Source organism: Stylophora pistillata, chromosome 9 (genome assembly GCF_964205215.1).
Source record: "Stylophora pistillata chromosome 9, jaStyPist1.2, whole genome shotgun sequence".
Lineage (NCBI taxonomy): Eukaryota > Metazoa > Cnidaria > Anthozoa > Scleractinia > Pocilloporidae > Stylophora > Stylophora pistillata.
The window spans coordinates 12,887,425-12,914,720 of record NC_142527.1 but is presented as its reverse complement, the minus strand read 5'-3'; the positions used below and the strand labels follow the sequence as shown (position 1 = coordinate 12,914,720).

Here is a 27,296-nt window from a genome sequence, read left to right as displayed (position 1 = left end):
CCAGATCTCTAAGCATCTTCCTCTCTTCTCGTTCAGGAATAATGCGGTCCAGATTCAATCATCCAAAATGACTATGCACTGCTTTTGGAGACACGCCCACTGACAAATATCATTCATTTCGTCCTCAAAGATTTGCTGGTATTTTGATCCATTGGGATCATCATACTTTCTGGAGTATTGGGGCAGCCTGTAAAGAGCTAAGAACAGTATTTCTCTTCTTTCTATACAGCATTCAACCACTATAGCTTCCAGTGCCTAATAGGCTTTTAGTAGTTTCAGTTTTTTAGGGGGTATAGGGTAGAGAAATAAGCAATAAGCCTTCTTCCTCCCTTGGCTCTGTCTTTACAATAAAGCTGGTATCCTTGCAAACTGAAGTGGTCATCAGGATACGAACGATCAATTTTTGTTTCCGATACAATAAATATGTGGGCTTTCAGTTCGTGATTCAGTAATTTTAGTTCTTCAAACTTGTCTTGTAAGCTGTTAATATTTAAATGCGCAACAAAAGCATTGTTCGAATTGTTTTTCCTTTCTTCGAGAATCGAACTCGCCTATACCTACATCACCAAACTACAACGAACTAGGCCTACTACACCAAACCACACTTACCACATCAAACTACAGCTACAACACCATATTATACCAAACTACGCCTACCACAGGTACTACACTTGTATTGTAGAACAAGCATTGCTTTAATACTTTGATAGTGTGGAGCCTTGTTCTATATTGGTGATGGTAATCATGGATCTTTTACTTTTACAGGAAACAATTTAGGAAACATTTTGTTGAAAATAGGTTTCGTTACTTATAGATTTCGTTACTCAGTCGCACGTGATTTGTACTGTTGTCTAGTTATCCAATCGGAACATGATGACTTGATTGACATTTGACCAAGGATTTTTACTTCGCACATGTTGTGGTAGACTCGAAAAATAACTCAGAAAGAAGGAAAGTTCAGTCGTAAATCTGTTGGAAACTCGGGCGGAAAGTCTTGAATTTGTGCGGAGATCATCAAGAATAAAGTCTTGTGGAAATCTAGAGGAGTTAATTTATTCCTTTTTTACACATTTCAAGGTATTGTGAACATTTGTCATGAACGTATGTCAATTTCTCAGTTCCAATTCATGGTGGATTCTTAGAAATGGAGATTAAACAAAACTGTGACAAATTTTTATGGTGTTAAGTCTCATGGATTGATCAAGAAACACTGCAGCGAGTGAAACAATTAAAAAATGTCTGGCAAGAACTTATAGAATTTAATTTTTAAATCAGTTGGTTTCCTTCATTTCCCAAAATAATTCAAGAAAGAGAACTTTAATTTCTGTTACTCCTTTTTTAATCCCTTCTGTCCCTTTTTTATTTAAATCATTTGATTTACATAACTTTTTTCCACTATCATGTTTAGATGACGTCACCATGATCTCAACTCCACGTAAACATGGCTACTTTTCCCCTGATATCCATTTGTCAGAAAACCTCTTGTCCATTCCTTCGCGTCCAAAGCTTCCTGCTCGTTTCCCTTCTTCCTTCCTAATTACTCTGTCAAACTGTAAATATCAATAAAAAAATTTGAGATTAAAGTAACCAAACCAGCGAGAAAAGCGAAGAGGCTAAATGATTGAAAGAAACTCCTCTTTAACTCGTCTTAAAAGAATTTTATTCCCATAACAACATCATCAGAAGAATTGGTTACGAAAAGAAGTGAGTAAATTTTAAATTTTTTTCATATTCTGTTGTTAGGGACCTTAAGTAGTCAGGGTTAGAAAGCCGAGAGAGAGTATCGATAAAAAGTAAATTTTCGACTTTCGCGAATCACTGGATGTGTTTACCATCTCTTTAATGACGTTACTCCTCAGACCCTTCCACGGTTTTTACGGCCATATTGTTTGGGGGTCAAACAAAACCTCGTTGCGTAGCAACAAGCAATATATGTAATTATTCGACGCGCGTCGGTACCTTCGCTCAATATCGTAACTTAATAAAGGGAAAATCGCTTATTTTCGTCTCCAAATCTAGTGGGAACATAGATAAGGCGTCACTAAAAGTAAGTACCGAATTTTTGGCGAAGTACCTTTTTATCACTGCGTTTTATGGGTAGATTGATATGTTGTTTGAAGGTGACCTCGTGGCCGCCATGGTGCGAGAATGGCATTTTAAAAAGCACTTCTTTCGGTTGAGAAATTAGAATATGTTTTTTAGCCATCGATATTTTGTAGTTTTAAAATTTTAGGTGGTGGGAGTAAGTACTCAAATAAGGTTCTGAAAGCATCTGTATTTTGCATGCCAGTATGGAGTCGAACATCAGCATCTCTGGTTATTTGTGCAGAGACTGTACACAGTTTTAACCCTGGGGAATCGTCTCCACTTTTCATCAATTCGTCACTTGCAGTGATGATATCACTATTATCAACCGATGTTGATAATCGCCACCTTTTGGGTGACTTAGCATTTGAATGCTCAAAAGGAGTCAAAAAAAGAGTAGGTATTGAATTGCTTACTGAAGGCTTCCTGTCTCGAAAATGATTGGAGCAGACGACAACACTCTCCCTTGACTTTCCTACTGAGAAATATTTACTTCCCTTCTGAACCTGTCGAGACCATGCTTCAATTAATGATTGCTTGGGCTTGTGGAACGATAACTTCTGTACATGTGAGTGGATGACCCATTTTTTTGGATCTCCTCTATCGTTCTTACAGCCGCCGACAGAACACCTATCTCCAAAACCCATTAAACCAAGGGTTTCTCTTTGCCGAGTTATTGGTTTTTCAAGAGTATGTTAGCCTGTCTGGACGAAAAGGTTTAAAGAGCACGTAAACACATTTATTTCAATTTTTCCTCTGCACAATTAAGTTACTTAAATACAAAAAGTCATTCGGAAAAGCTGTACTCTGACCTTCTGGCATTATGTCGGCCGCGAGGTCACGTCCAAAGAAAAACGATCTCAATGTTCCCATAAAACGCAGAGAAGAAAAGGTTTTTCGCCGAGAGGAAAAAAATTCACTCGCCTTTATTGATGTCTTCTCATTTTCAACGATGAATATTAATTTTTGTTCCTGAACAAAGCGAAAATTTAAACGACGGTAGCGATGCCCGTCTTCTTATCATAAGAGATGGTATGGCTCGTTGCTACGCAACGAGGTTTTGTTTGACCCCCAACCAATATGGCCGATAAAACCGTGGAAGGGTCTATGGCCGTATTTGTTTACCATCTCTTACGGCGCCATGCCTCAACTTCAGCATAACGTATGAGAGCAGCGTTGTGTACCAAAGAGAGACTTGCCGTCTAGGTTTTCGTACACAGACAGCGCAAATTTTGGCGATTTCACGTTGTTTGCAGAGAACGGCTAAGAAGTTTTAAAAGTTTAAAATCGCATGAGCTGCCCATAAGATCTTTTGTTTTGCCTCGTCCTTGTTGCGTTCGCCGTCGTTGCTTGCGTTAGGTCCTTTATTACGATTCTCTGGCGAACCTTAGGAAACATAATAATTTGTATATATCAACAAAGTTGAAATGGTAAATGGGCCACCGTAAACGTCAGCTTTTGTAATCGTTACGGTGGCCCATTTACCATTTCAACTTTGTTGATATATACAAATTATTTCGTTACCCCCACCGACGCAGCCCCAAACAGTTTCTTTAGAAACTATCAGCCTCTATTCTTAGGAAACATACATGCGGAGATAAAGACAATTTCTATGTTGAACACCATAATGTAAGCAAGGTATCGGTAAATGAAAATAGTTGGAAACAATATATAGTTACAAAAAGATCAAAATATCTGCTTAAACATTTTGATAACTATATGTTTTTTTCAGCTTATAACCTATAAAATGTAAAGGAACAAATGATACCTTTCCTTCATGATCTCTTTTACTTGAAGGTATTGGTCCAGTAAAACAATCGGTTTCCGTAGTCAAAAGTAAATTAAGAAGAAGAGCGGCAAAAGCGATTGAAACAGTTTGGGTCTTCATAATGCAATGAATGTCTCAAACTCTGTGTCAGTTTGATCAATGATCTGTATCCTCAGAATCGTCTAAGCCAGAATTTTACAGCAAATGTTTTCATTCAATTTTATACCCTTCCGAAGCAAAGTCAATTACTTCGATTAGATGACATAATTTACAAAACACCCTGCTGAGGCAAATAAACAAACATCTACTCGGCCACTGATTGCAGGCGTCTGTGAGTCGTGAGCTGTGGGGGGCATGGGTAAAAAAGTCAATCATGCATGGGGTAACACATTCAAGAGATTTTCCTGTCCGAGGATTAATATAGTCTCCCTTGCAGCGGCGTCGTCACGCAAGCGAAAACTCCCCCACCTTGCAGCCCTTTCCGGCGTCGTCACGTTGGTGGGGGAGTTTTCGGTTGCGTGACGACGCCGTAAAGGGCTGCAAGGGAGACTAGGATTAATATGACTTTCTTTCTTTTTCATGGAAATACTTCTTAGTGATACCAAAAGTTAAACAGCAGGCTTGATTTCATGTTCTTCAAAAAATGTCATCAAGGCGTCCAATTAAAGATTGTCCATCGGGTTCATTGTCATGTCTCAGTTTCAGTGGAATTTTTTCTTATGACTGAGTACTTAAAATAAAAATGTCGGTCACTTGGAAGATGTCTTACTGAGTTAAATACCCACAAAGTGTTTTAAATCCTCAATCATACAGTCGATAACTCAGAAATCCCACTGGCTCAAGCATTTATAATGGAACTGTTTGTTACGACTGAGTGTAATGTCGGTCACTTAAAAAGATGTCCTACTTCGTAAAATGTACAAATTGAGGTTTTAAAACCACAATTTTTCAGTCCATGATTTAGAACTCCCACCGGCTTCTCGATGAATTAGGAAGAGGATAGTGTGTTCGGTTAAAAACCATAGAATTAATTATTTTAAAAGATTAATAGTTAATTTTGGTTTTTCTTAAAAAATAAAACACATTTAGGATCGGTCGTCAATTTTTTTAAGTCTCTTCCAGGACAAAAAAAAAAAAACAAACAAGTTTATCACGGTACTGTAGATATTGCAGTAGACATATATAGCGTACTACTTCCGCAGTAAAAATATCACTACATGAATAGAAATACAAACAGTCTAAGATTTTTAATCGTATGTGGAAAATATTTACAGTCGACTTTTTTATGATTAAATGTTTCAATCTGTCAATAATCACGCCTAACGACTAAAATGTTTTCCTTTTTTTCAGGGGCAAACGGTTAACCCTTTTGAGACCCTCTTGTACATATAAGGTGATGTAAAATGAAACCAATTTCCTAACAATCGAAACGTTGAGAAGACGTTTACGGCAAAAAGAAAATTTAATAGCAAAGACATGAGATTCTTCTTGTCTGCGTTTAGCCATAAGTAACTCGTAATTAAAATATTTACCAACAAGAGATTCTCGGTTATTTTACAAGAGAACTGAATTAAGAATTCTAAGATAGTTAATGAAACTGACTCAAAGTTTTAATCAGTGTCTGCCGGCCGTTTCTGTAAACTTCATGCTAAAACTCGTAACTAGCTTGTTCTCTGTGACGATAAGTTTTCGCTTGTAAACTGGAAAACTGAACCTTTGCGGACGAAACAACAATAACAGGGGGAAATTAACTCGGTAGAGACCACTTGGCAGCGAGAAAGGAAACTCGTCACGTCACTCGTAACCTCTTGGTTAGCTCAATTGGTAGAGCGCTGGACTGTTGTGCGGAAACGTAAAGATCTCTTTGAAGTTAAATGAAAACTACTTAAATATTCTCAACTGTCTCTACGACGGAAAAAATTTCCAATTAAAAGGACGGATGCAATAAACTCGAGGCCATTAAAAATAGGAAACTTAAGTGAGAATTCACAGCTCTGGTATAGGAAATATACCCATGGAAATTACAATGAGGCAGCTTACAAAACAAAATGAAAAATACAATTCAAAGTTTCCGCTTATCTTAGCAAGGTTGGTGTTAAGTTTGATCATAAAAAAAGGAAATTGAAGTTACGAGTATATAAACTCAGCTGCCAACTATCATAAGAACTAATTTTGCGGGAAAGACCATAACACTTTTATTCAGTTACCGGAAATTTCACTAGAATTGAACAACAAAAGTACCGAGATGCAGCTGTATAATTTAACTTGGCTTTTCAATATTTACTTGTGGCTTTTTTTCTTCTTAAAACATCGCAGTGAAAGAAACTCGCATGAATTCAGAACGCTAATAAACGAATAAATATGCTTAAACATCCACAGGGAAAAAATCCCTAAATTTTCCCGTAACACGTGCGAGCCCATCAAGACGGCTAATCGTTAGAGAAACCTCCTGAAATCCGCTTACCATGAACATTTTTTCTCTATTAGACTGCGAGAGATAACGTGTCGGTGTCTCTGCGATAAAAGCTATATGACAATGTGTTTGGATAGTAAATCACTGTACAAAAAAAAAAAAAAAACAAATGATAATGCGATTTCAGCGTTTGGGTTTTTCGTTTTGTATTTCTCTTTTAAAGATGGTCACGTCTAAATGAGTTTCAAGTCGATTCAAAAGAGTCCGCAAGAGTGGTGAGTGGTGGGTTTGTCGCACAGGGACCCTAATGTTGCTAGCCTTGTCATAAGAACGAGTTTCACAAGTGCTTGCCTGATTCACGCTTTTGACACCTTTTTTTGTCCATGCTACTTTGGGAATTGTTCTCATACTTACTTGCGTGCAATATTGTTATATCAACTTTAGGAACAAGCAAACAATTTTATCCGGCTTTCCTTCCCAATTCAAAGAGCTGGAAGAGGTTTTGAAAATTTCCCTTTCCCTTTTTTTGTAGAAAGCGTCACTTGATGCTTAATCGTAACAGCAATCTGTTGGATATCTTCCTCATTTTATGCATTTTATAATCAATATAGAACTGACAGTTAGAGTTATTGTTCCAAGGATAACTGAATGTCTAATCAAAATGAGAGGTTTTAATTTTAGTTTTATTTTTAACTGTTATTTGCCAGTTTCAAAATTGTGTACCTTTAAAAGCATCGAGAGAAGAAGCTCAGAAAGTACGAAGAAGTTGGAGCCAAATTATGTATTCAGTGACTTCTATTGGGTTGTTTTCCTATTTTGTTAGTACAATAAAGAAAACATCTGAATATGAAAAAAGGAGACTAGTCGTTTGGCACTTGTTGGTAGGGAAGTATAAGTTAAAAAACAAATTGAAGAAAATCCCTCGAAGCCTCAGTGCAAGCAGCAACCTGCATACGCTATAACTTGTCAGTTTTGAAGTAGCGCGCACACTCATGCTGGTTCATACCGAGTGAGGTGGAATTTTTAATATGGCGGACGAAAATACGCAAAAGCTCCTTATTTTGCAAAAAATTCTCACAAATACAAGAAGTAGGCTGTTCACAATGTAACAATATCTGCTGCAATCTGTGTAGAAAAGAGGAAGGTTACTACTATGAATTGATACTCCTTGTGCAATTCTGGCGCTTCTTTTCTAGGGCGGATCCATGATGTAGTCAAGGCCGGGGTTCGGAGAACTGTCCGAGGTCATGCTTCCCCTTGAGAATTTGAAAATTAGGTCTTCGGAAACATGATTTCCAACATTTTGAGGGAAAATTTAGAGGGGTTTGACCGAACCACCCCTGGATCCGCCCCAGCTTTTATCTGCAGAGAAAATGCAACAAAAGTTTATCGATCCTGCGATACTAATAACTTGTAATAATGATGATAACAATAAAACAGCAGCGATATTAATGATAACAATTAACTCTCGTGTTTAGGCCACTATAGTTTGAGCAAAAAATAGAGAGAACAGCGATGACAAACATTCTGAAAACATGCATTATTATCAAACTCAACGTTTAGTATGTTTAGCACCATCTACAGGTTGGCTGAAGTTCTTTAATGAACAAGGTCTCCGAAATTTTGCCGAACGCAAAATAGCCCAAGATTTAATATGTTGTGACCTGTGGTTTTGAAATGATCAGCATTGGCTGATGAATGTGATCTCCTTTGGGGATGACCTTGAAATAAATGATCTGCTCTTCCGTCGTGAGACCTTCCTCTGTTTTGAAAATAAAAGATATTCCGCGGAGACACTTCTGTCCGCGGTATCGTCTGATCAATCAAGTTATTCAAGTTTGGCGGGTTTGCACTCAAGGGAATGAGCTGGTGATTCTTGATTGGTCCACATTTGTTTGTTTCTGTTTATTGAATGAGCAGCCAAGCCTTCTGTTCTTGTAGTGAGCGCCCGACCGAACGCTTGGGTTGCTGCAGACTTTCGTTCTAGAATTACTTTCACTCTAAGGAAATACCTCGGAGGAAGTCCTTTTAAAGGACTCCTAGCAAGGTGAGACCTTAGTGCTATATTTCTTCTTTAAGTTCACTCCCATTACTCAAGCTGAAATATTGCGAAGAACGCTAGCTTAATAATGGCGCCTTTCTTGGTGATATGGCCGGTCACGTTAAATTATAAATGCGGAAGAATAAAAACAAAGAGACCTGCTGAAACATACGCAAGAACGATTTAACTTTTTAGTCATTATAGAAGATGCAGTGTGGTTTTATTCCAGATTATGAATCTTTTTAGCCTTTCTGTGATTCTGTTTCGATCACTTAAACAACATCGCATCATAGGACCTAAGCCTACAATGAACCATTCAAACCCTTTGCCGGGCTTAGCATCTTACCAACAGCAGCTGAAGTACATTTTTTAATTATCATACATTCGTACATTTGCAAAGTTCTGTTCGACTTTGGTGTAATAGTGAGGGTTTCTAGAATATTTTGCATTGCGTGCAAAGCGGAGTTCTATTTCTTTGAGAGATAGATACTTGTCATAATCTTCTTGGGTCCTAATACGTTCAGGAAAACGCACATCACATTGGGAAGAAACATAACTTTGCTGCGTTAGGTCACGTAGATAAGCATGTTATTTGGGCTGTGTAGATTTAACTCAATTTCCGTCAGTTTGTGTACTTGTTTTTCTTATTATAATTATTTACCCTCTGGTGCCTGCAAAAAAACAAATGTAAATGATACATTCCTCGTCAATATTCAACGCCAATAGGTATATGGCACTTGTACACCGTCAAACATTTGATCTATATATGAAGTGAAGTTCATTTATGGAATCTAAGATAACAGGTTTAATAATTGCAAAATTTAATTTGGTACCTCTATAGTGCATTTACAGCATTAGGTCACATGCTAATAAAAACACATGGTAACTGTTTATACACCTAACTTGCCTGTGTACCGTTGTTCATATTACCTTGCAAATGCACTAATAGGCAATTAAGTTTATTGATGCTCCTAGTCTCTGCCATTGAGTTTGTTCTTGCTAATGGAGCAGTTGTACTTTGTTAGATCCTTTTGACAATCAGCTCTGTACATTTTGTTTAAGTTAATTACCCCACCTCCAACACACCCCCTTTTTCAACATTAGTTTTAACTTGATTAATTACAAATCATTTTGTGATAAAAGCAACTTAATCAGCCAGTTGTTAACCCCTTAAACTCTAAATGCCAAAAGATGAATCCCTCTCACTGTTTTGTTTTACTATCAAAGAGACAGCAAACCAGTAATAAGAGAACATTGAATGAACTTGACACTGAATTCTCAGTTTTAGAAGGAATTAACTGGCCATCTGCTAGATGAATATGCTTTCAGTTTGTTGCTGTGAAGAAGCTGAGCCTGACTGGAACAGGGTTTTATTATCATTCTATAATTGCTGTGGCACCTTTATGCTTTGTTAAACCATTGCATACTTGTGCAAACATTTTTTTTATATGCATCAGTTTAAACCTCCATGCCTTGTGCACATTCATCAGGTCCTGAGTGCATTAGAATGTTCCTCAGAGCTGGTCTCAGTGTGGCCAGGCGTTTCCATGGACAATCCTTACTTGGTAGGTTTACAGGATAATGGAAGCCTAAAATTAGTACTTTTTTTGCATTCATTTCTAGTGAGCTTTAGAGGAGTAAGTTAAAGTTTCAGTGGTTAATTTCATTCAGTTCTTGTTTTTTTATGAGAAAATTTGATTCAATTTGCCTTTTTACTGCTCTTGTGGCTGTAAGACTGTAGGCTCAAAAACATTTTAGCAGTGGTTGAATATGACATTAGTGGTGCGGAACTAACTTGAGAAGGTCTCGTATCATATAACATTTTTGAATTTGATTCCCATTACAAGCAATGCAACTTCAATAACTCCGTAACCATACTGGAGTTCTAAAGGAAGAGTATGGGATTATTATCTTTCCCACAAGTAATGCAATAGCACGTTAAAGTTTTTGCTGACATCACTTTTCTGAGCTGCTGTACTATGAGGTCAAAATATGACCTAGAACTATTAATTTTTTTTTAGGCGAAGGTGGGCCCAAAGACAGAAAAAAATGTTTGAACATTGAAATTTGAGCTGTAAGCTGCAATTTAAAAAGGATTTAATTTTAGGCTTCAGTTTCCCTTAAGTTGAATGTTGGTGTTTTTGATAAATAATTGTGTTATCCTGATTTTCCTGGTGGTCTATTACGGCATATAAGACAGCTTACTACTCTCAGTTTAGCTTGCAAGTAAGCTCTACCATTTGGGTTTCACCTTAACCCCTTTTCCAGGGAAAGCTGGCTTTACACAACCAGCAGCTGCATAATTGTATAAAAAGTTTTTGAAACCCTGGAGTTTATTGTTTATTCTATTTTTGCATACAGTGGAAAACCAGAGACTGGTCAAGTAAAATCAAAAGCAAGAACAAATTTGACTCTCTTGCAAATTTTCCGGAAACACACAGATTATGCTGTTGCAAGAGAGCACTCTTAGCTTGTAGTACATTGGTTATTAGAAATTATTATTATATGAATTATATCCTGCACGGCTTTTGCTTGTTGTTATAGAGCCTGCAAAAATTTTTTCTTTTGCCAAAATAAACAAGATTTAAATTGTGAATAGGTAGAATTACTTTTGGCCAGAGTCAATTGAGGTTATTATTTCTTTTTCTTTTTCTTAGGGACCAAGAGTGTATTAGGTAGCTATGGGAAGAACACTTGTTCACCAAGATGTTCCACTTTCAAGGTAAAAAGTAAATCTGTCAGTGAAGGTATTGAAATGAAACTAAATAATGCCAGTCACATTTCGATAGAATGTTACAAATATTTTTGGTTTGACAGTTCTTTACAAAATTATAAATTGTGAAAATAGAGGCAAAGAAGATCTTGAAAAAGGAGTTGGTATAATAGGGATTTGTTCTGTTTTATTTTGGTTTTGACCTACATGTAATTGTACATTGTGCCAATTGGCTATAGCCATCCTGCAGATATACACACATTTGAAGTTGCTCTCCCTTTTGAAGTAGATTATAATGAACCTTTCTCAGAATTCATTTTAGGAAGGTAGGCAAGAGGCTCCTTTCCTTGTATGAAAAACGTGTACATGTATTTGGCCAAGAAAAGGAAAAATTTTTTTTGAGCCCTGCATTTTCAGGGGATTTCATTAAAATTAATTTTGATTACTGACAGTCCACTGTAGCCAATGATACTTCTTATGCAAGCAGGCTCTTGTGTTTGGGTTTTGCCTTACCGCCTCTTTCTAAGCACAGCTGCATATCATACCATTGCTATCTGCTTATGGAAAAATTCATTGAAACCCCTTTGAATATTCATTACAGATTTGATTCTTATCAAAGTTTTACCTTGCAATCTATACAAAATATCAAGGAGAATTTAAATTGTAGGTATTTACAATGACCCCTTGTGTCTTTCAGGATTGTTATTTCTACCCAAAACTCCTGGCAGGAACTGTGAGATTTTGTGCCAATGAAGCAAAAGGTATACCAGCAATCTTAGACTGGAAGTAGTCCCTCTTTCAACTTCATGTAATTTGACTGAAGTGGATATTTTTGTGAAGCCTAATGACTTTTTCAACATGTTCATGTAAACGGACTGTGTTAAAATGATTTAGAAAAATGAGGTAAGTGGTCATATGTTGGCAGAAAGATGCCACAATTAAGAGGTGACTTTGCTGTAAACAAAGACAATCTGAAACTCTTTGAAACCAGGGCTGGATAACCAAGGGTTAGTGTGAAATCTGATTTCACATCTGATGGCTTAAAAAAAAAAAATCAGTATATTTCTTTTCGTCTAGTATTTGATTATTTGATGCTCTTAAAAGAATAGAGAAAGTTGTCCCAAAAAGGCTTTTGAACAAGGGAATAAAGAAACCCAAATTAAAATTTCACCTTGAATGTGTAGTGCTAAACGGCCTTCCAACAGCTGGGCCCTAGTTATTGAATTGGGAGAAATTTATATCCTGCAATAGGGGCTTTACATGTCTTAATACACCCTATGAACAGCCAAAAATATTTGTTGTGCAGGGCCCAAGAAGTTTCCTTTAAAGAGAAAGCAGATAGTGTATTCTAATAATGTTTTTGTGTGACAGATAAATCTGTACCTGAGTCAGTTAGTGGTGTCCCTTACGACAAGCTAACGATTGGTGTTCCAAAAGAGATCCATGATGGAGAGAAGAGAGTTGCGCTGTCACCTGAAGCTGTAAAACAGCTGACTAAACAGGGATTTAATGTTGTGGTTGAAGCAGGAGCAGGTGCAGGGGCTAAGTTTCTTGACTCTGATTATCTTGCTGCTGGAGCAGAGGTTAAGTCAGTGAAGGAGGCTCTAGGCTCTGACATTGTACTTAAGGTGAGAATGTTATCAGTTTTACAATCTATGTCATTCTATAGATTCAGTTCAAGGTATAGACAGTGCGTGTTTTATTTTTCAGTCAGTGACTGGTAAAATGTGGGACATGTAGTATCTCTTATTACAATGTCCCACCTAAAAGCATGTAGAATTCTGGAGAATTCACCTGTATTGCTTAAAAGAAGGGAGAACCACTGTATAGAGTACATTTATTTTTCTTAATTTTTTTTTAATGATTCTTATTGCTAATCAGTTGCTGAGGCAATTAAACTATAGTCTAAATTGGTGCATAATTTGAAAGAAGCGATGACTTTAAAATTCTAAGTTCCTTTATCTTAAAGATATTTGATTAAATATTCATTACATCTGTGCTGAATCTATTTGATTGAATTAATTTTAATAGTTCAGGTACTGTTGGCTTTGCTCAGCTGAAATCAGATTATATTTGCCAACTCAATGTTTGGTTAAACATTCGAGTGGAGAAAGTTAAAATGTTTTACATCATTATATGTTGTAAAATACACACTTGGTCTGCATGTTAAAGCTACCTATTATATTGCAACAATTCTATCACACTGTCATAAATAAAGACATAACATGTGATTCAGAGAGAATGGCTTAAACCATTAATTTGTCCATTTTAGGTGAGGCCACCTCAACAAAATGAAGCTAATCTTATGAAGGAGGGTGGCAAACTGATCAGTTTTCTGTACCCAGCCCAAAACAAAGATTTGCTGGATGTTTTAGCAAAAAGGAAAATAACAGCTTTTGGTGTTGACTGTATTCCAAGGATAAGCCGTGCACAGACATTTGATGCCCTCAGCTCTATGGCCAACATAGCAGGCTACAAAGCAGTTATTGAAGCTGCAAATTTGTTTGGAAGATTTTTTACTGGACAGATCACTGCTGCAGGAAAAGTTCCCCCGGCAAAAATTCTTGTCATAGGTCAGCTGATGTAGTCCTTTCATGTGCCTTATTACTGATGCTCTGTTTCATTGTTTAGAATTTACATGTCTTTTTAAGCTCATTGTTTGTTCTGACTTTGTCTACCTTTCAATCATGAAATTGTAAGAATGATCAATGACAAAATAATGCATACAGTGAATATATGAAGTTCATATATTTTGAACTGCGGTTGTAGATACGTATGATATCTATGCGTAATGCATAAATAGCGCTCTCTACTGCGAGGATCGTGCATCATACGTAAAATAATGCATATCACATCATCATTTTCTAGTTATCTCTCTTCCCTTTCTGAAATATTATTTTACATTAAACAGTAAATTACATTTTAAACAAAAATTTTAGCAAAATCTGTTGCAACAGAATTCATCTTTGACAGAGAAGGTACCAGTATTGTTTGTAGCACAAGTTGTTTACAAAGTGACAGTACTTTTCTATTCATCACTCTTGCTTACATGTACATTTACCTCTTTTCGCATTAGTGGGGTTGTGCTTGCAGACTTATTATTTTATTTAACTCCTTGAGCATTTGATAAAGTAGGGGTTTACAATAAGTTTAGAAGTAGTTACTTAATTTAAGAGCAAATTTCAGAGGGTATCCCAAATGAGTATCATAAATACGAAATTAGAGTAATCACAACAACCAATCAGAGCAAAGGGAAAGTGTCACAAGGGGCCTTTTACTGTGGGAGGCAGAAACTGGCAGTAATGCCTGAAAACACAAGATGCGAAATCGTGATGGCTTTAGCTTATGCCAGTCACAATCACCAATTGAATTAGAACGAGTATAATCGTGGATCACTTGCATCACTTCATTTTAACTTGCTCTGTTTGAGAAACCTACTGTAATCAATGAAAAACATTACGGAATCGTGCCCATTGAAAAATGTCACACGGGAAAATGCAAATAAGCTAGAAAAGAGAAAGAGAGCATGCGTAACTTCATGCAGGCCTGTCAATCTGACTGTAGATCATGTAATCCCCCATGTGTGCTGTGTTTGCAGGTATTGTTTCTTGCTCAGACAACTGAAACGTAACCCTTAGGCTATTCATCGAAGAAGAATAGCCGTAATCTTGATTAGGCAATATTGTTTAAAAATTAATCCAATGTAAAATTATTTACTTGAGCTGAGCGATTTTTTTATAAAACTTTACCAAAATCTCAAAAATTTAAGCTAGAGAAGGGTTCTCTGCTTATGGGTGAGTGTTTTTCCAAACATAATTTTTTCGAAACAGCAAACTGAAAGGAAACATAGATATATTCGTCTTTAAGCCGAGATATTACATGCAGAAATAAATAACAGATTGCAAAATCCAAACTTTGAGGTTCAAAAAATAATACAAGAAAGTTCTTTTGGTCGGTCAAAATCGCTTAGCTGTGTTCATCAAGACATAAGCAAACAAACAGGGCAAAAAAAATTTTTACTTCATGGGCACTTTAAGTATGCTCCACGTAAGTACATGCTCAGCTCCAACTCTGCTTTACCATAACAACACTTCGTTTCATCACTTTCAAACAATACTAACTGCTTCAATTGTATCTCCATTGTCTCTAAGTGAAATTTTACAACTCCCATTTGGGAATTCGTTAATTCAGATCTTAAGAGACCGAAACTGCCGGTGAGCTTTTGCAACCTCATTCTCAGGTCATCACACTCGCAAAGTATCATGGACACCCAACTTTTCCCGGGCGACGCTTTTAAATGGGCACGATTCTGTAATGTTACATGTAATTTTGATTAATTATTTTTATTAAAACCAGGTGGTGGTGTTGCTGGCTTATCAGCAATAGCTACAGCCAGGAACATGGGAGCAATTGTGCGTGGCTTTGATACAAGAGCAGCTGTAAAGGAACAGGTTCAATCACTTGGTGCAGAGTTTCTGGAGATCACTGGGATTGAAGAGTCTGGTGAAGGTCAGTGCACTGTTAGCTTACCTTAACAATTGATCACTTACCTTTTGGATAGCTGTAGAGCAGTGTATGATACTTTTTTAAAGGAAATTAACAGAAACCTCTACAGTTGTTTGGAGAATCACAGGTTTCTTGAAAGGTGCCTGTCTTAGCTTGTAATCTGGGGTGTCCAGCTGTCAAAAGCTGGAAGAAATTAGTGTGCAAGAGGTGCTCAAATTGAACACATTTGACAACTATTTTTGAATAGTTGGGTCATATTTCGAAAATCACAGTTTGATTACATTTTTATGTAGACCTTTTATGAATGTGGAATAAAAAAAATGTTTATGGTTTCTGGGGCATACTTTTCATGTTATGGGCATCCATTGCATGGGAACAATTTTTGCTTGTTGCTAGACATATGCTGGTCTTTGTACGAATTTTTACTGTAAATACATTTTTTCTCGTTATCACAGGTACTGGTGGATATGCCAAAGAGATGTCACCAGCATTTATAAAAGCAGAAATGGAATTATTTGCCAAGCAGTGCAAGGAGGTGGATATTGTTATAACAACAGCACTGATTCCTGGGAAGCCTGCTCCAAAACTGATCACTAAAGAGATGGTGGAGTCAATGAAACCAGGTTCAGTGATCATGGACTTAGCTGCTGAGACTGGAGGCAACTGTGAACTTACCAAGCCCGGTGAACTGTACAATCATAATGGTGTTAATGTAAGTTACAAAGATATGTCTCACTGTCTGTTGCAAGGTTTCAAAAAGAGAAGGTTATTTGGCTCCTTTTGGGTGGACTAGTTATGAAATACACTTTGTTATAACCCTTTACACATTGACATTAGTGTGCGTATTCTCTGTACTGTTCTCTAAACAATTCCTAAGGTGCTGACAATGAGACTTTTGTTAACAATCAGGAGCTTTCTTAAATGGTGATCATTTCCTTTATTCTCCTAACTTTGATTCAGGGGTGATATTGTAAATGCAGTTAAATGCAATTAAATAGCATTAACAACAAAGAGCATCAGCGTTCTCTAGTAGTCAGTGGTATTTTTTCGCATGTGCGCATGCGTCCGAATTCCATGTACTCTTTGTTTGAGGCGCTCCTGTGTGTGCTTTTAGCTTGTACTTGCAGTGTTCCCAGGTAGTTTTTCCCACCCATTCCCTCCCTCTTTCCACTGTTTATTCAGTGTGACAGGTGCCTGTTTCCCTTTGCTGTGTGGGGGCTCATGGCTGAGTTGCCAGGATTTGCCAGCCAAGGATTGAAGAAGTCTCCATCTAGGAGCTGGCTGTCAATAGTGGAAGCTCATGGATGTTTCAGGCACTCAACCTCAACTTAGCAATGCAGTAATGTTGTTAATGAGAAATTAGATACTAGTCACTCTTGGGGGCAATAGGTTAGTAGTAAGGCCAGGAGCCCAGGAGGTTGTTTTCCTCTTAATAAGCTTCAAATTGATTGGCACATATCTATATGTAAAGGGCCTTAATCATGGGTGGTACAAGATTTCTGGTATACAAAGGGTGGAGAAGCAAAACTGATGCAATCATTCATTACTTTTGACACCCAATATGAGAAAATTGTTGCCCCTAACCATCTGTTTTAATCCACCCTAAAAGGTTGTTGGATATACTGACTTACCAAGCCGCCTGCCCACTCAATCAAGTACACTGTATGCAAACAACCTTACAAAGTACTTACTCTCCATGGGAGAAAAAGGAGAATTTGCCATTGATCTAAAAGATGAAGTGGTGCGTGGTTCCATTGTTCTTCAAGATGGAGAGATGATGTGGCCACCTCCAAGAGTTGAAGCTCCTCCTCCTGCTCCACCCAAGCCAAAACAACTTGTGAAACCACCAGAGCAGTCGCCACTAAATGCCACTTTGTGGGAGACTGGTTTGACAGCAAGTAAGGCCATTATTGTTCAGGGGTGGGAAGGGACCTATAAAAAATATAATTATAGTATTTTTTTGAATAAGCACTTAGGCGTGTATTTAAAATTTCTGCCAGAAGGAGGAGCACTTACAGGTAGGAGGGCACTTAATTGAGAGAAGCCCTTATTAAGAAACCACTAAGGGGGGGGGGGGGCTATCCAAGAGGGGTAGAGGGGTGGTTGTTTGATGCTTTGTCCAAGGGGTGGGTGCTTACTCAAGGAAATATGGTGCACTTGAATTTTGGATTTACAAGTGTTGATTTGGATCTTGTAATGTTGAATATTTTGAGATGGTTTTGTGGAAGAAGTATCTGGCATGCTGAAAATCTGAAAGGCATGTTTCAGTTCAAATTCCGTCCCCTCATAAAATGAATTGGCCGCTAGTGCCATGTGCACTACATAATATTATGTTTGATCAGCAAGAAAGTGCAAATGTGTAAAGTGTATCTGCACATGGGCCTGTAAATATATATTGACTTGTACTGGCAGCTGATATGATACAATAATGTATATGTTATTTAGGAGTTGAGTTGAGCATATATTGTAAGTGATGTTCTTTGTGGACCTATTTGCTGCATGGCCATATGCAAGGTCAAAACACACAGTTTGTAAGTTTGGCTGTGTCAAGGTTGATTCTCAGCCAATTGTTTCCTTTGGATCCAATTTGATAGAGCATTCTTCAATTCCTCTTGGAATCGTAATTGTACAGGAATGCTCTGTAATGCTTTCAGTTCTTTGTTCATTTACTGGAGTTATTATTTACACGCTATGCTGGATTTGTTTACTCCACAGCTGGCCTAGGTTCTCTTCTTGGCCTGGGAGTCATTTCACCTAATCCTGCCTTTGCTACTATGGTAACCACATTCTCTCTAGCCGGTGTGATTGGTTACAAGGTTGTTTGGGGTGTGACACCTGCACTGCACTCCCCCCTGATGTCTGTCACTAATGCTATATCAGGTATCACAGCTGCAGGAGGGTTGGTGCTAATGGGTGGAGGGGTGTTACCTAACAACACTGCAACCTCCCTTGCTGCAATGGCAACTTTGGTGTCCAGTATAAACATCACGGGTGGATTTATCATCACTAAGCGCATGTTGGATATGTTTAGGAGGCCAGGTATGAATGCTTCACAGATTTACTAAAAGCATGAGATACTTTTGTTTTGTGACATGTAGGCAGCTGTAAGAATGCATCAGCACTGCACTGAAAGTTCTTTTATCCTTTTTTTCTTTTTTTTCATCACTGTGATGATCTTTTCTTTTTTAAAAATCTTTCCTCTGCAGCTCAAATTTGATTTTAAAATATTTTCATCAATACGGTGAAAGTTGATTTGGGAATTAGCTAACTAGCTTTGAAGTCGACTTAGCCCAGGACTGTATCAGAGAGAACCCAGTCTCGAATGCTATTAACTGACCAAAATTTACCTCTCAGTGGGCTACACCAGTTCACAATAATCCAGTTGTATCTGTATAAAACTATTGATAAACATACATGTACCATAGATGGTAAGACAGTACATTTTTCGCAAAGATGACCCTCCTGAATACACCTACCTGTATGCCATTCCTGGGGCAGCTGTTCTTGGTGGTTATGCTGCGGGTAAGATGGCTGGGTATCCTGATATCGATCAGATGGCATACCTGGCTTCCTCTCTGTGCTGTGTTGGTGCTCTTGGAGGCCTCTCCACTCAGACTACGGCCAGACAAGGAAATGCTCTTGGTATGTTTATTTATTTATTTATTTATTTACAAGATTTGCCAACAGGCAGGGACACCGCAACAGCTTTGCGCCAATCACTGCGGGCTCAGTAACCCACCCATCCCACCCCAGGGGAGGACATCCATCACACAGTAATCTCGTGCGTGGGAAATTAACGTCTCCCACCCCTAACGCTGCAGGAACGGGACCTCCATTTATGATTATTCTTGTACAATACCTTGCAGAAGTGAGGTGAAAGTTCCTTGAAACTCAAAACACGATATTCGATTGTCGAAATGCTCGAATAAGATCGAGGCTCGAGGCAAGAAAACAAGAGAAGAAAACAAAGAACAACAACAACAACAACCTTTATTTATTCTAATTTCTAATGACTATTTTAACAAATTGGACATGCCTACAGGTAGCTAGCTAATCTAGGTGGGTCATGTCTTAACTAAGAAAAAAAAGTTAGTATACAAGTTCACGGAAATCTGGAAATTAATTAGAGAGAATAAGTATACAGGTTTACAGAAATCAGGAAGTTAAATAAAAAGAGTAGGTATAAAAACAAAGATACTACAAAAATAAAAAAATAGTACAATTAAGGCTATACTTGTTATTCTAGAAATACATTAAAAACCTTAAGAAAATTTGACCTTTTAACTGATGTTTCGTATGTCGAGATAGGAGTCTTCCGAAGACAGAATATTGAAAAGTACTCTTTTAATTTTTCTCTTAGAGTCGTATTTTGAGAGATTCCTTCATGTAAGAGGCATCTCGTTCGAAATTTTTGTTCCAAGAAATGTTTAATTTATTTAGCTCCCGGCACTGGACTGTGGTTCTTAGGGAGAGTTGTATGGTTAAGTGCAGCCTTTGTACCGGTGAAACCGGTCTTTGATAAAGAAGAACTGGATGCAAAGAAGAAAGAGACTGTTTCATTAACTTTCCAGCGCTTTGATTGTACCTCTCCCATTTTAGGCTGTATTGTTTGAGCAGCAATACTTTATATTAGGAATTACATGTAGAGTCTTTATGAAAACTTTTCTCCTATTGGCCTTGACTGTAAACGTTTAGCCAGTGTCGGTAATTGCACATCTTCAGTTTGATAGTATCTAATTCAGTATTTATTGATTGTTTACAGGTATTATCGGTATAGGTACTGGTATGACAGCCACCATGGGTGCTTTGGCACCTTCCCATGATGTGCTGACACAGATGGGTGCTATGATGGGTGTGGGTGGCACCATTGGGGCCATTATCTCTAGCCGCATTGCTGTTAGCGATCTCCCGCAGCTGGTTGCGGCATTCCACAGTTTTGTTGGCTTGGCTGCAGTTCTTACCGCCATTGCTAAGTACTTAGCTGATGTGGACCTTTTTGCCGACGATCCTTCAGGGAATGTCCATAAAGCAGCTATCTTTCTCGGCACCTATATTGGTGGGGTGACGTTCACGGGGTCTCTGGTGGCATTTGGCAAGCTTCATGGGCTGCTTGACTCCAAGGCATTGAATTTACCACTAAAAAACCAACTAAATATCGCCATGGCATTGGCAAATGTTGCAGCTATGGGCTGGTATATGGGTACCGACAGTGCTGCAGTCGGAATACCAATGCTGGGTTAGTAGGTTTGAATTTTTTTTTTATGTCACAGTTTATCTTTTTCGCAAGGTGTGTCTTAAGCACGACTGTCTGTTTGGTTATATCTGTAACTTATGGCACAAAACACCTGTTTGTAGGTTGAACTTTACTTGACCATGTAGTATAAAGGCGTTTCTTTGTCACAGCTGCTAATACGCTTTAGATACTTTATGCCTTTGACCCCCTAACATGAGTATGCATATTCTCCATACTGTTGTCTGTACATTTCCTAAGGTGCTGACAAGGAGAATTTGTCTAAAGAGCTTCTTTAGTTGGTGATCATTTCATTTATTCTCATAACCTTAGATTCTTGTTAGGGTTCAAGGAACTGCGCCCTCCTTAAGTTTACCATGTGTTGTGAATACATGTACCTCACTCCACTTAAAAAAAATTTATTTTGTTTTTTTAATTTATATTGGTTTACTCTAGTTTCCCTCGTCGACCAAGAATGGAAAAAAACCATTTTTGAAAGGCAAATTGATATCATAGAGCCGTTAAGGGTCCTAAGCATGATGCAGAACATGTTTATCAATTATCCTGATTAGTGTTTGCTTGTGAACTGTAGGTACTACGGCCGCGCTGTCCTCCATCATGGGTGTGCACATGACAGCATCGATTGGCGGAGCAGACATGCCTGTGGTTATCACTGTCCTTAACAGCTACAGTGGCTGGGCCCTCTGTGCAGAAGGGTTCATGTTGAACAACGATTTGCTCACCATCGTGGGAGCCCTTGTGGGATTCTCTGGAGGAATCTTGTCGTATATCATGTGCAAGGCTATGAATCGCTCCTTATCTAATGTTCTGTTTGGTGGTTACGGAACATTGTCTACTGGTAAGTCTGCGCAGTTTTATCGATATTGTTCTCGTTGACCTTAAAGTGCCGTTAACTGCCGCTTATAACCTCCCCCACCCCCCCCCCCCCGTTACAGGCCCATCTACCTGTAAACAAAAAAATTACATCCGATTGTAGGGCCCCCCACTCCCCCCTCGATGTAAGCCCATCATCTAGGTTTTCTTGTTTTTAGCGTACTACTTCAAACAACATATTTAAATTAGTGCAGGACAGGTTTGTTCGTGTTGTTGGCTTTAATTCTGTTCCAAATGTATTGTCATGAATTCGTTTTATTGTGACATTTTGAAGCTTCATTAAAAACCAGTGAATGCTTAACCTATTTTCACCAGCACTTCTATGACTCGTTTAGAAGCGTTTTATTTTTATATTCCGCATATAAGCCTATCCATTTTATAAGCCCTCCTAAAACCCCTTTCGAAGATGCACAAGCGACAGTTCACAGTACTCGCTGTGTATAGTTTAAAAGTAAACCTTGTAGCGGGCTACAAGAGAACTCTTATACTCTCTTCTAACGCAAAATTAAAGGTTCGTACGGCATGTACATATATGACACACGTTGTTGTATTGGCGAAAAAGGACTCACTCTAACACGCAAAAAAATTCGTATCCTGTTTACTCCGCAACGCGTATATTACGGCGAACTATGTCAGAACAGTGATCAAACTACTCCTCCCCCAATCATCTTGGCGAAAAGTTCTTACAGCCAGGTAGGTATCAGCGAGGCTATAATCAACAAAGAAGGGTTTGGGAAGAAAACGCTTAGTCAAAGATGCATCTCGGTATTTGCGCGTACTTTGTTGAAGTGTCTCAAGCCAAGAAAGTTTTTGTCATTTCAATTTCCGGTGTTCGATTTGTGTAGAGGAAGCTCCTTTACTTTAAACTGAATCTGAAATTATTTTTATCTGCTACTTTGCAAGACGTGAAGTTTGTGCTCCTCGAGGTTGCGAAATGCAAATAAAGTTGTGATAATTACGAACTTCATGTTCATTGATCGGGAGACTTTTCGAAGAGTTAAGTAAAGCAATGACCCTCGTGGGTGTGCTGCAATTTAAGCAACTCGATCGGCAATTGCTTAAATCGCGGCTCGCTTGCGAGGATCATTGCCTTACTTGATTTTCATCTGAAGGCAAAAGGGAATTTATTTCGATAAGAACTTATCGAAGAGTGTAATCAAGAAAAACTTGTCCGAAAATAACCTAAATTTGACGAAACATCAAGATTTCTTAGTCTCAAAATCGTAGTTCTTTTTTTCTTGGTTACTTTACCAAATTCGAAATGTAAGCTCATTTACACTCGATAATTTGGTTAAAGAGCGAAGGCTAACGCTCAAAACATCAGGTTTAGAATCTGTTAACGCTGGCCAATTTACATTATCAAGTTGATAAACCAAATAATCATGTATTACCCCACCGACGCAGCAACAGTTTGTTTGGAAACAACCCACCCCCCACTCCCTTACTTATTTGCGCTCGGTTGAGCGAGGCGAGTAAGAACGTCAGGGTATTATCCTCACTTTCCCCATTTGCATAGAACTGCACGATTTCAAGGGTGCAGTGGACACGTTGTTAAAGCGTTATTAATGAAAGATTTTGAAACATAGGTTTAGGTTATTTATTGAGAAAGAAGGACAACGGTTGGCCAAACATGTGAAATTCTAACTCACTGATTCGATTATCGGGTAAAGGTAGGAACAATTACTGCACCAGAAAACCTGTATATGAACACGAGACAGTACTATCCTTAAACAGATTGTCTTGAAGTCACCCGAACATGTCCGATGATGTCGATGCAACATCCGATAAAAGGAGATGGCTAACAGTTTCTTCGGCCACCTTTTCCACTACACTTTTCCGCCGTCCGCTTTCTTCTCCTTCCGTGAGTGTTATCGCTCTGCACACATGCAACGCTGTTAGCCCGCCTGGTCCTCTTCCTTGTATCGTCTCCTCGCCCCGCACCGGAAGTTCCTTCGGATGGAAGTTTCGTCTTCTTTTGAACCACGACTGGACCAACCATGGCAGACGCAGAATCACCTGAGCGCTTAGAAAGTCTAGTCGAGTGACGCCGCCTCAACACGGTCGGCTCGACAACAACGTCGGGATTTCCTCGGTAAAAGTCGGCACTGTACGATCTGTGGGTGAATTGTTGTCTTGATTGGCCAGTATTTGGAACTTGAATAATCGGAGGATCGAGCGTTGGTTTGATAAAGAATTGCGATGCAGCGCTTTGTCCGCCGGTGGCAATGTCGTTGTGAAACGATTCGTCAAAAAGAAATTGGAGCGAGGATTTTTCGCCGAAGTCAGTTTCGTCGGTTTTCATAGAGCAGTCAGAGATATCTTTGCTTTCGGTTTTATTCGGCTGAACTTCAGCGAAGAGTATTTCAAGCGATGACTTGTCGCTTGCATTTGATTGTTTCTCAGCGAACAAAAACCCATGAGAAGTTTTTTCATTCAGATATGTATTTTCAGTGCGTGAGGAACATCCCGGCGCTGCAGAAGTATCTTTAGCATTGTCACTGAATTGCGATTCCTTGGCCTCAGGCAAGGTTTGAAGAGACGGAACACGTCTACCCTCTTGTGCAAACTCGCCATGGTTCGGTATTTCTTCAATCAATACCCAATCGTCTTCTATAACCTTGGAGTCGTCGAACACCTGATCGCTGTTCACACCCTCTGGGTTTCCCTCCGACGATCCCCAAACAAGGCTGGAGAAAGAAGAAAACATCACTTCAAGGAGAATTCATTTGTTGTTAGAATCAACGGCGAATCATTTCACACTTAATTGTGACCCAAATGTACGCCTACTATTATGACGCAAATCTTCTAACGAGCCACCGATTATTAGAGACTTTGTTCTAATTGCTTAATGGATACCATTCTTCATTGCCACGATTATTCTTATGTCACTGAACCAACTATTTATAATAAGCAAGGTCTTTTAACGCTGTCGCATTTTCACTTCAGTGAATCCCACAACCTATGCGCAAAATGTCTCAATGCAGTGTACTGTTAATAGGCTTTATTTTCCTCGGATTGTTGAATTAAGTTTTCAGTTTTGAAACTGCGGCGGTGAAAACATTTAAAACATCATGAATTACCAAGTCCTTAACGTGTAATTCTCGTACCGCGCGCGCTTAATCGTCGATATTTATTTGGTTACGTAACAAACTGGTCAAACCGGAATATCACTTGAAAAAACGCGCGCGCTTGTTACTAACTCTCAGCGACTAGCGGTACTTAGTTTTTACCTCAAATCGTCATCGATAGCCTCCGGCTTGGAGACGTTTGAACCTCTCCCTTTGGTTTCTGCGTTGAAGGAATTCTCTGACCTAGTTATTGTTTTCTGTTGTAATAGGGACAGGAGAAAGGGAGAAGATCACTGGAACTCACACAGAGATTAACGCAGAAGGCGCTGTGGAAATGCTGACATCTTCTAAGAATGTAATCATCACACCGGGATACGGACTGGCCGTGGCGAAGGCGCAGTACGCTATCGCTGACATGGTTAAAGAGCTTAAACAAAGGGGACTCAACGTACGCTTCGGGATCCATCCCGTCGCGGGACGTATGCCGGGACAGCTGAACGTATTACTGGGTGAGCCAACTTAAGTTTCGTGGAAATAGTTTTCTTTTACAGCGGTCCAAACATAATGGATGAAAGAAAACGTTTGTGAGAAAATCTACAATCTGAGGAGCTTTATCTCCTTTACTTTTGAGCGCTTTTAGTAGGGAATGGACTCAACGCTCGGAAGATTTCTTCGTTTGTAAAGATAGTCTGCCATCAACTTCTCATTTTTCTCGCGCGAGTATGTAGCCTTATTGCTATTAGCAATTCAGTCTTATTTGAGCAGTTGAAATAATGAAGAGATGATTTTTACTTCTTCAACAGCAGAAATTAAGAGCTTGAAAACTTCATGCCCAAAACAAGTTAGTCAGGTTTACGTTCAATGCCTCCGATTCACTCTTCTCGAAGTAGCGGGGTAAAAATCTTAATATTTTTTAATTAATAATTTAATTATAACACGTGTCAATTCATCTTTGAAGCTGAGGCTGGAGTACCATATGACGTCGTATTAGAAATGGACGAAATTAATGAAGACTTTCCTGAAACTGACCTTGCTCTGGTAATCGGTGCGAACGATACAGTCAACTCCGCTGCCCAAGACGATCCCAACTCTGTGATTGCGGGTATGCCTGTTCTGGAAGTTTGGAAAGCAAAGCAGGCAAGTTGCTTACAGAGTTTTGTATATTTGACTTTTTTTACTAGATATGTGATTAAACAAACCGTTTATGCCGTGTCTACGTAAGGTTTCGAGAATGGCCGGGCAAATTATTTTGTCAATGTTTTCTTGCTAAGCGCGGCATATGAAGCGAAGTTTTCTCACTTTCAGGTTTTGTTTTGGTCGTGAAGATCTTCCGAAGCTAAAAACGAGTTTCCCTGAAAGATTTGCGTTGTTTTCTCTTGCGAGATCCCAGTACAAATTGTCGTCACTGAATGAACAAACCAGCGAAGATTTTAAACACCAAGTAACCTTATTACTCTATTGACAGGGGTGATGGAAAATAATTGGTATATTTTTACTCAACACCCCTTCTAAGTGAGACACGAATACTCGAATAAGCCTAGTGTATGGTATAAGCCTAGTTCAGTGCTACTGTAAAACTTTGAAATTAAGAACCGAATTCGTTTCTGATTGACAGGTGATCGTGATGAAGCGCACGCTGGGCACTGGGTACGCAGACGTGGATAACCCAGTGTTCTACAAACCCAACACTTGCATGCTCTTGGGTGACGCTAAAACCATGTGTGATGCTCTTCTAAACAAGGTTAAGGAACACTACGGCAGTTAACGATTGTCTCGGAAGTCGTCACACTGAATTAGCTATGCAATTTTGTATCTGAAATTCGGCTGAAGTTTTTTAAACGGTTAACTTACAGTTCGTCTTCTCTGTTTTCTATAATAGTATGGTATGAATTTATATGGTGTTGGTTAAGGTAGAAGGGTTTGACACGGCCCTTATGAAAGAAGCATGAAGTCGTAGCACGTCTATTCATGGCGTTTGCTCAGTGATACTTTGTCTTTTAACTGCCCTCTCTTTTTCAAATGGTCTTTCCTAAACTGCAGACACTGGCTTTTAGCCTCACGGTAGAAGAAAAAGTAACGCAAGAAGCCAGTTAGACTCTGTATCAATTTTCTTCAAGTAGTAATATCGACTGCATAATAGTAACACTATTTTATCAAACTTCATACGCCCTGAGTAGTGATTGGTTAATCTTTCAAGGGCCAATTTAATTGGCCATCGAAGGTTTTACGAATTGCTACATGTGTCTGGCTCAACCAACGGATCGGTTTTGAATGAGTTGCAAAAAGTAGCAATATCTAAATGTGAAGTGTAGCAGTTTAAGTTCAGGTCGTTCGTCATGAAATGTGAAACATTTTCCATATGGAATCATCGATGTTGAAGTGTTGTTTTTAAAGGAGTGTCATAAAAAATGTTTTTGGAACAGGTTTTCAAAATAGGAAAACAGATTTCCAGAATAGGTCTTCCTTTTACAGAGTGCTAATGTATCGGTTGTGAGAAATAAAACGTGCCTTTTGAAGGATGTTTTGTTTTTAGTGATTTCATGCAGCGTCAACATACATGGAACCAGTAGGGAGATTT

At 38.6% G+C, this 27,296-nt stretch overlaps 2 protein-coding genes and 1 long non-coding RNA gene across 3 annotated transcripts; 1 reads left to right on the top strand and 2 right to left on the bottom strand.

Annotated features, from left to right (window-relative positions):
* Positions 1-1,316: 1,316 nt before the first annotated feature.
* LOC111344159 (uncharacterized) lies at positions 1,317-4,071 on the bottom strand. Its single transcript, XR_002696130.2, has 2 exons — positions 3,854-4,071; positions 1,317-1,550 (listed from the first exon to the last, which is right to left on the bottom strand). It is a non-coding gene; the product is annotated as an uncharacterized LOC111344159 (long non-coding RNA).
* Positions 4,072-8,178: 4,107 nt separating this feature from the next.
* On the top strand, positions 8,179-27,237 carry LOC111343629 (NAD(P) transhydrogenase, mitochondrial). The gene is made up of 16 exons (XM_022950817.2): positions 8,179-8,313; positions 9,798-9,872; positions 10,965-11,029; positions 11,718-11,781; positions 12,392-12,648; positions 13,293-13,593; positions 15,377-15,529; positions 15,982-16,238; positions 17,136-17,424; positions 18,242-18,565; positions 18,980-19,168; positions 20,289-20,762; positions 21,349-21,615; positions 24,988-25,227; positions 25,677-25,855; positions 26,334-27,237. The coding sequence occupies exons 2-16, from the start codon at positions 9,815-9,817 to the stop codon at positions 26,481-26,483; spliced, it is 3,267 nt and encodes a 1,088-aa protein (XP_022806552.1). The 5' UTR covers positions 8,179-8,313; positions 9,798-9,814; the 3' UTR covers positions 26,484-27,237.
* On the bottom strand, positions 23,234-24,978 carry LOC148723379 (uncharacterized). The gene is made up of 2 exons (XM_088733044.1): positions 24,881-24,978; positions 23,234-24,337 (listed from the first exon to the last, which is right to left on the bottom strand). Exon 2 carries the CDS (start codon positions 23,950-23,952, stop codon positions 23,449-23,451), a length of 504 nt encoding a protein of 167 aa, XP_088589170.1. The 5' UTR covers positions 23,953-24,337; positions 24,881-24,978; the 3' UTR covers positions 23,234-23,448.
* Positions 27,238-27,296: the final 59 nt, after the last annotated feature.

Coding starts and splice junctions, on each gene's coding strand:
- LOC148723379 (XM_088733044.1), bottom strand. CDS start 23,952: ATGAAAACCGACGAAACTGACTTCGGCGAAAAATCCTCGCTCCAATTT.
- LOC111343629 (XM_022950817.2), top strand. CDS start 9,815: ATGTTCCTCAGAGCTGGTCTCAGTGTGGCCAGGCGTTTCCATGGACAA. Junction 12,649..13,292: donor GCTCTGACATTGTACTTAAG/GTGAGAATGTTA, acceptor TGTCCATTTTAG/GTGAGGCCACCTCAACAAAA. Junction 18,566..18,979: donor GGATATGTTTAGGAGGCCAG/GTATGAATGCTT, acceptor TTTTTCGCAAAG/ATGACCCTCCTGAATACACC.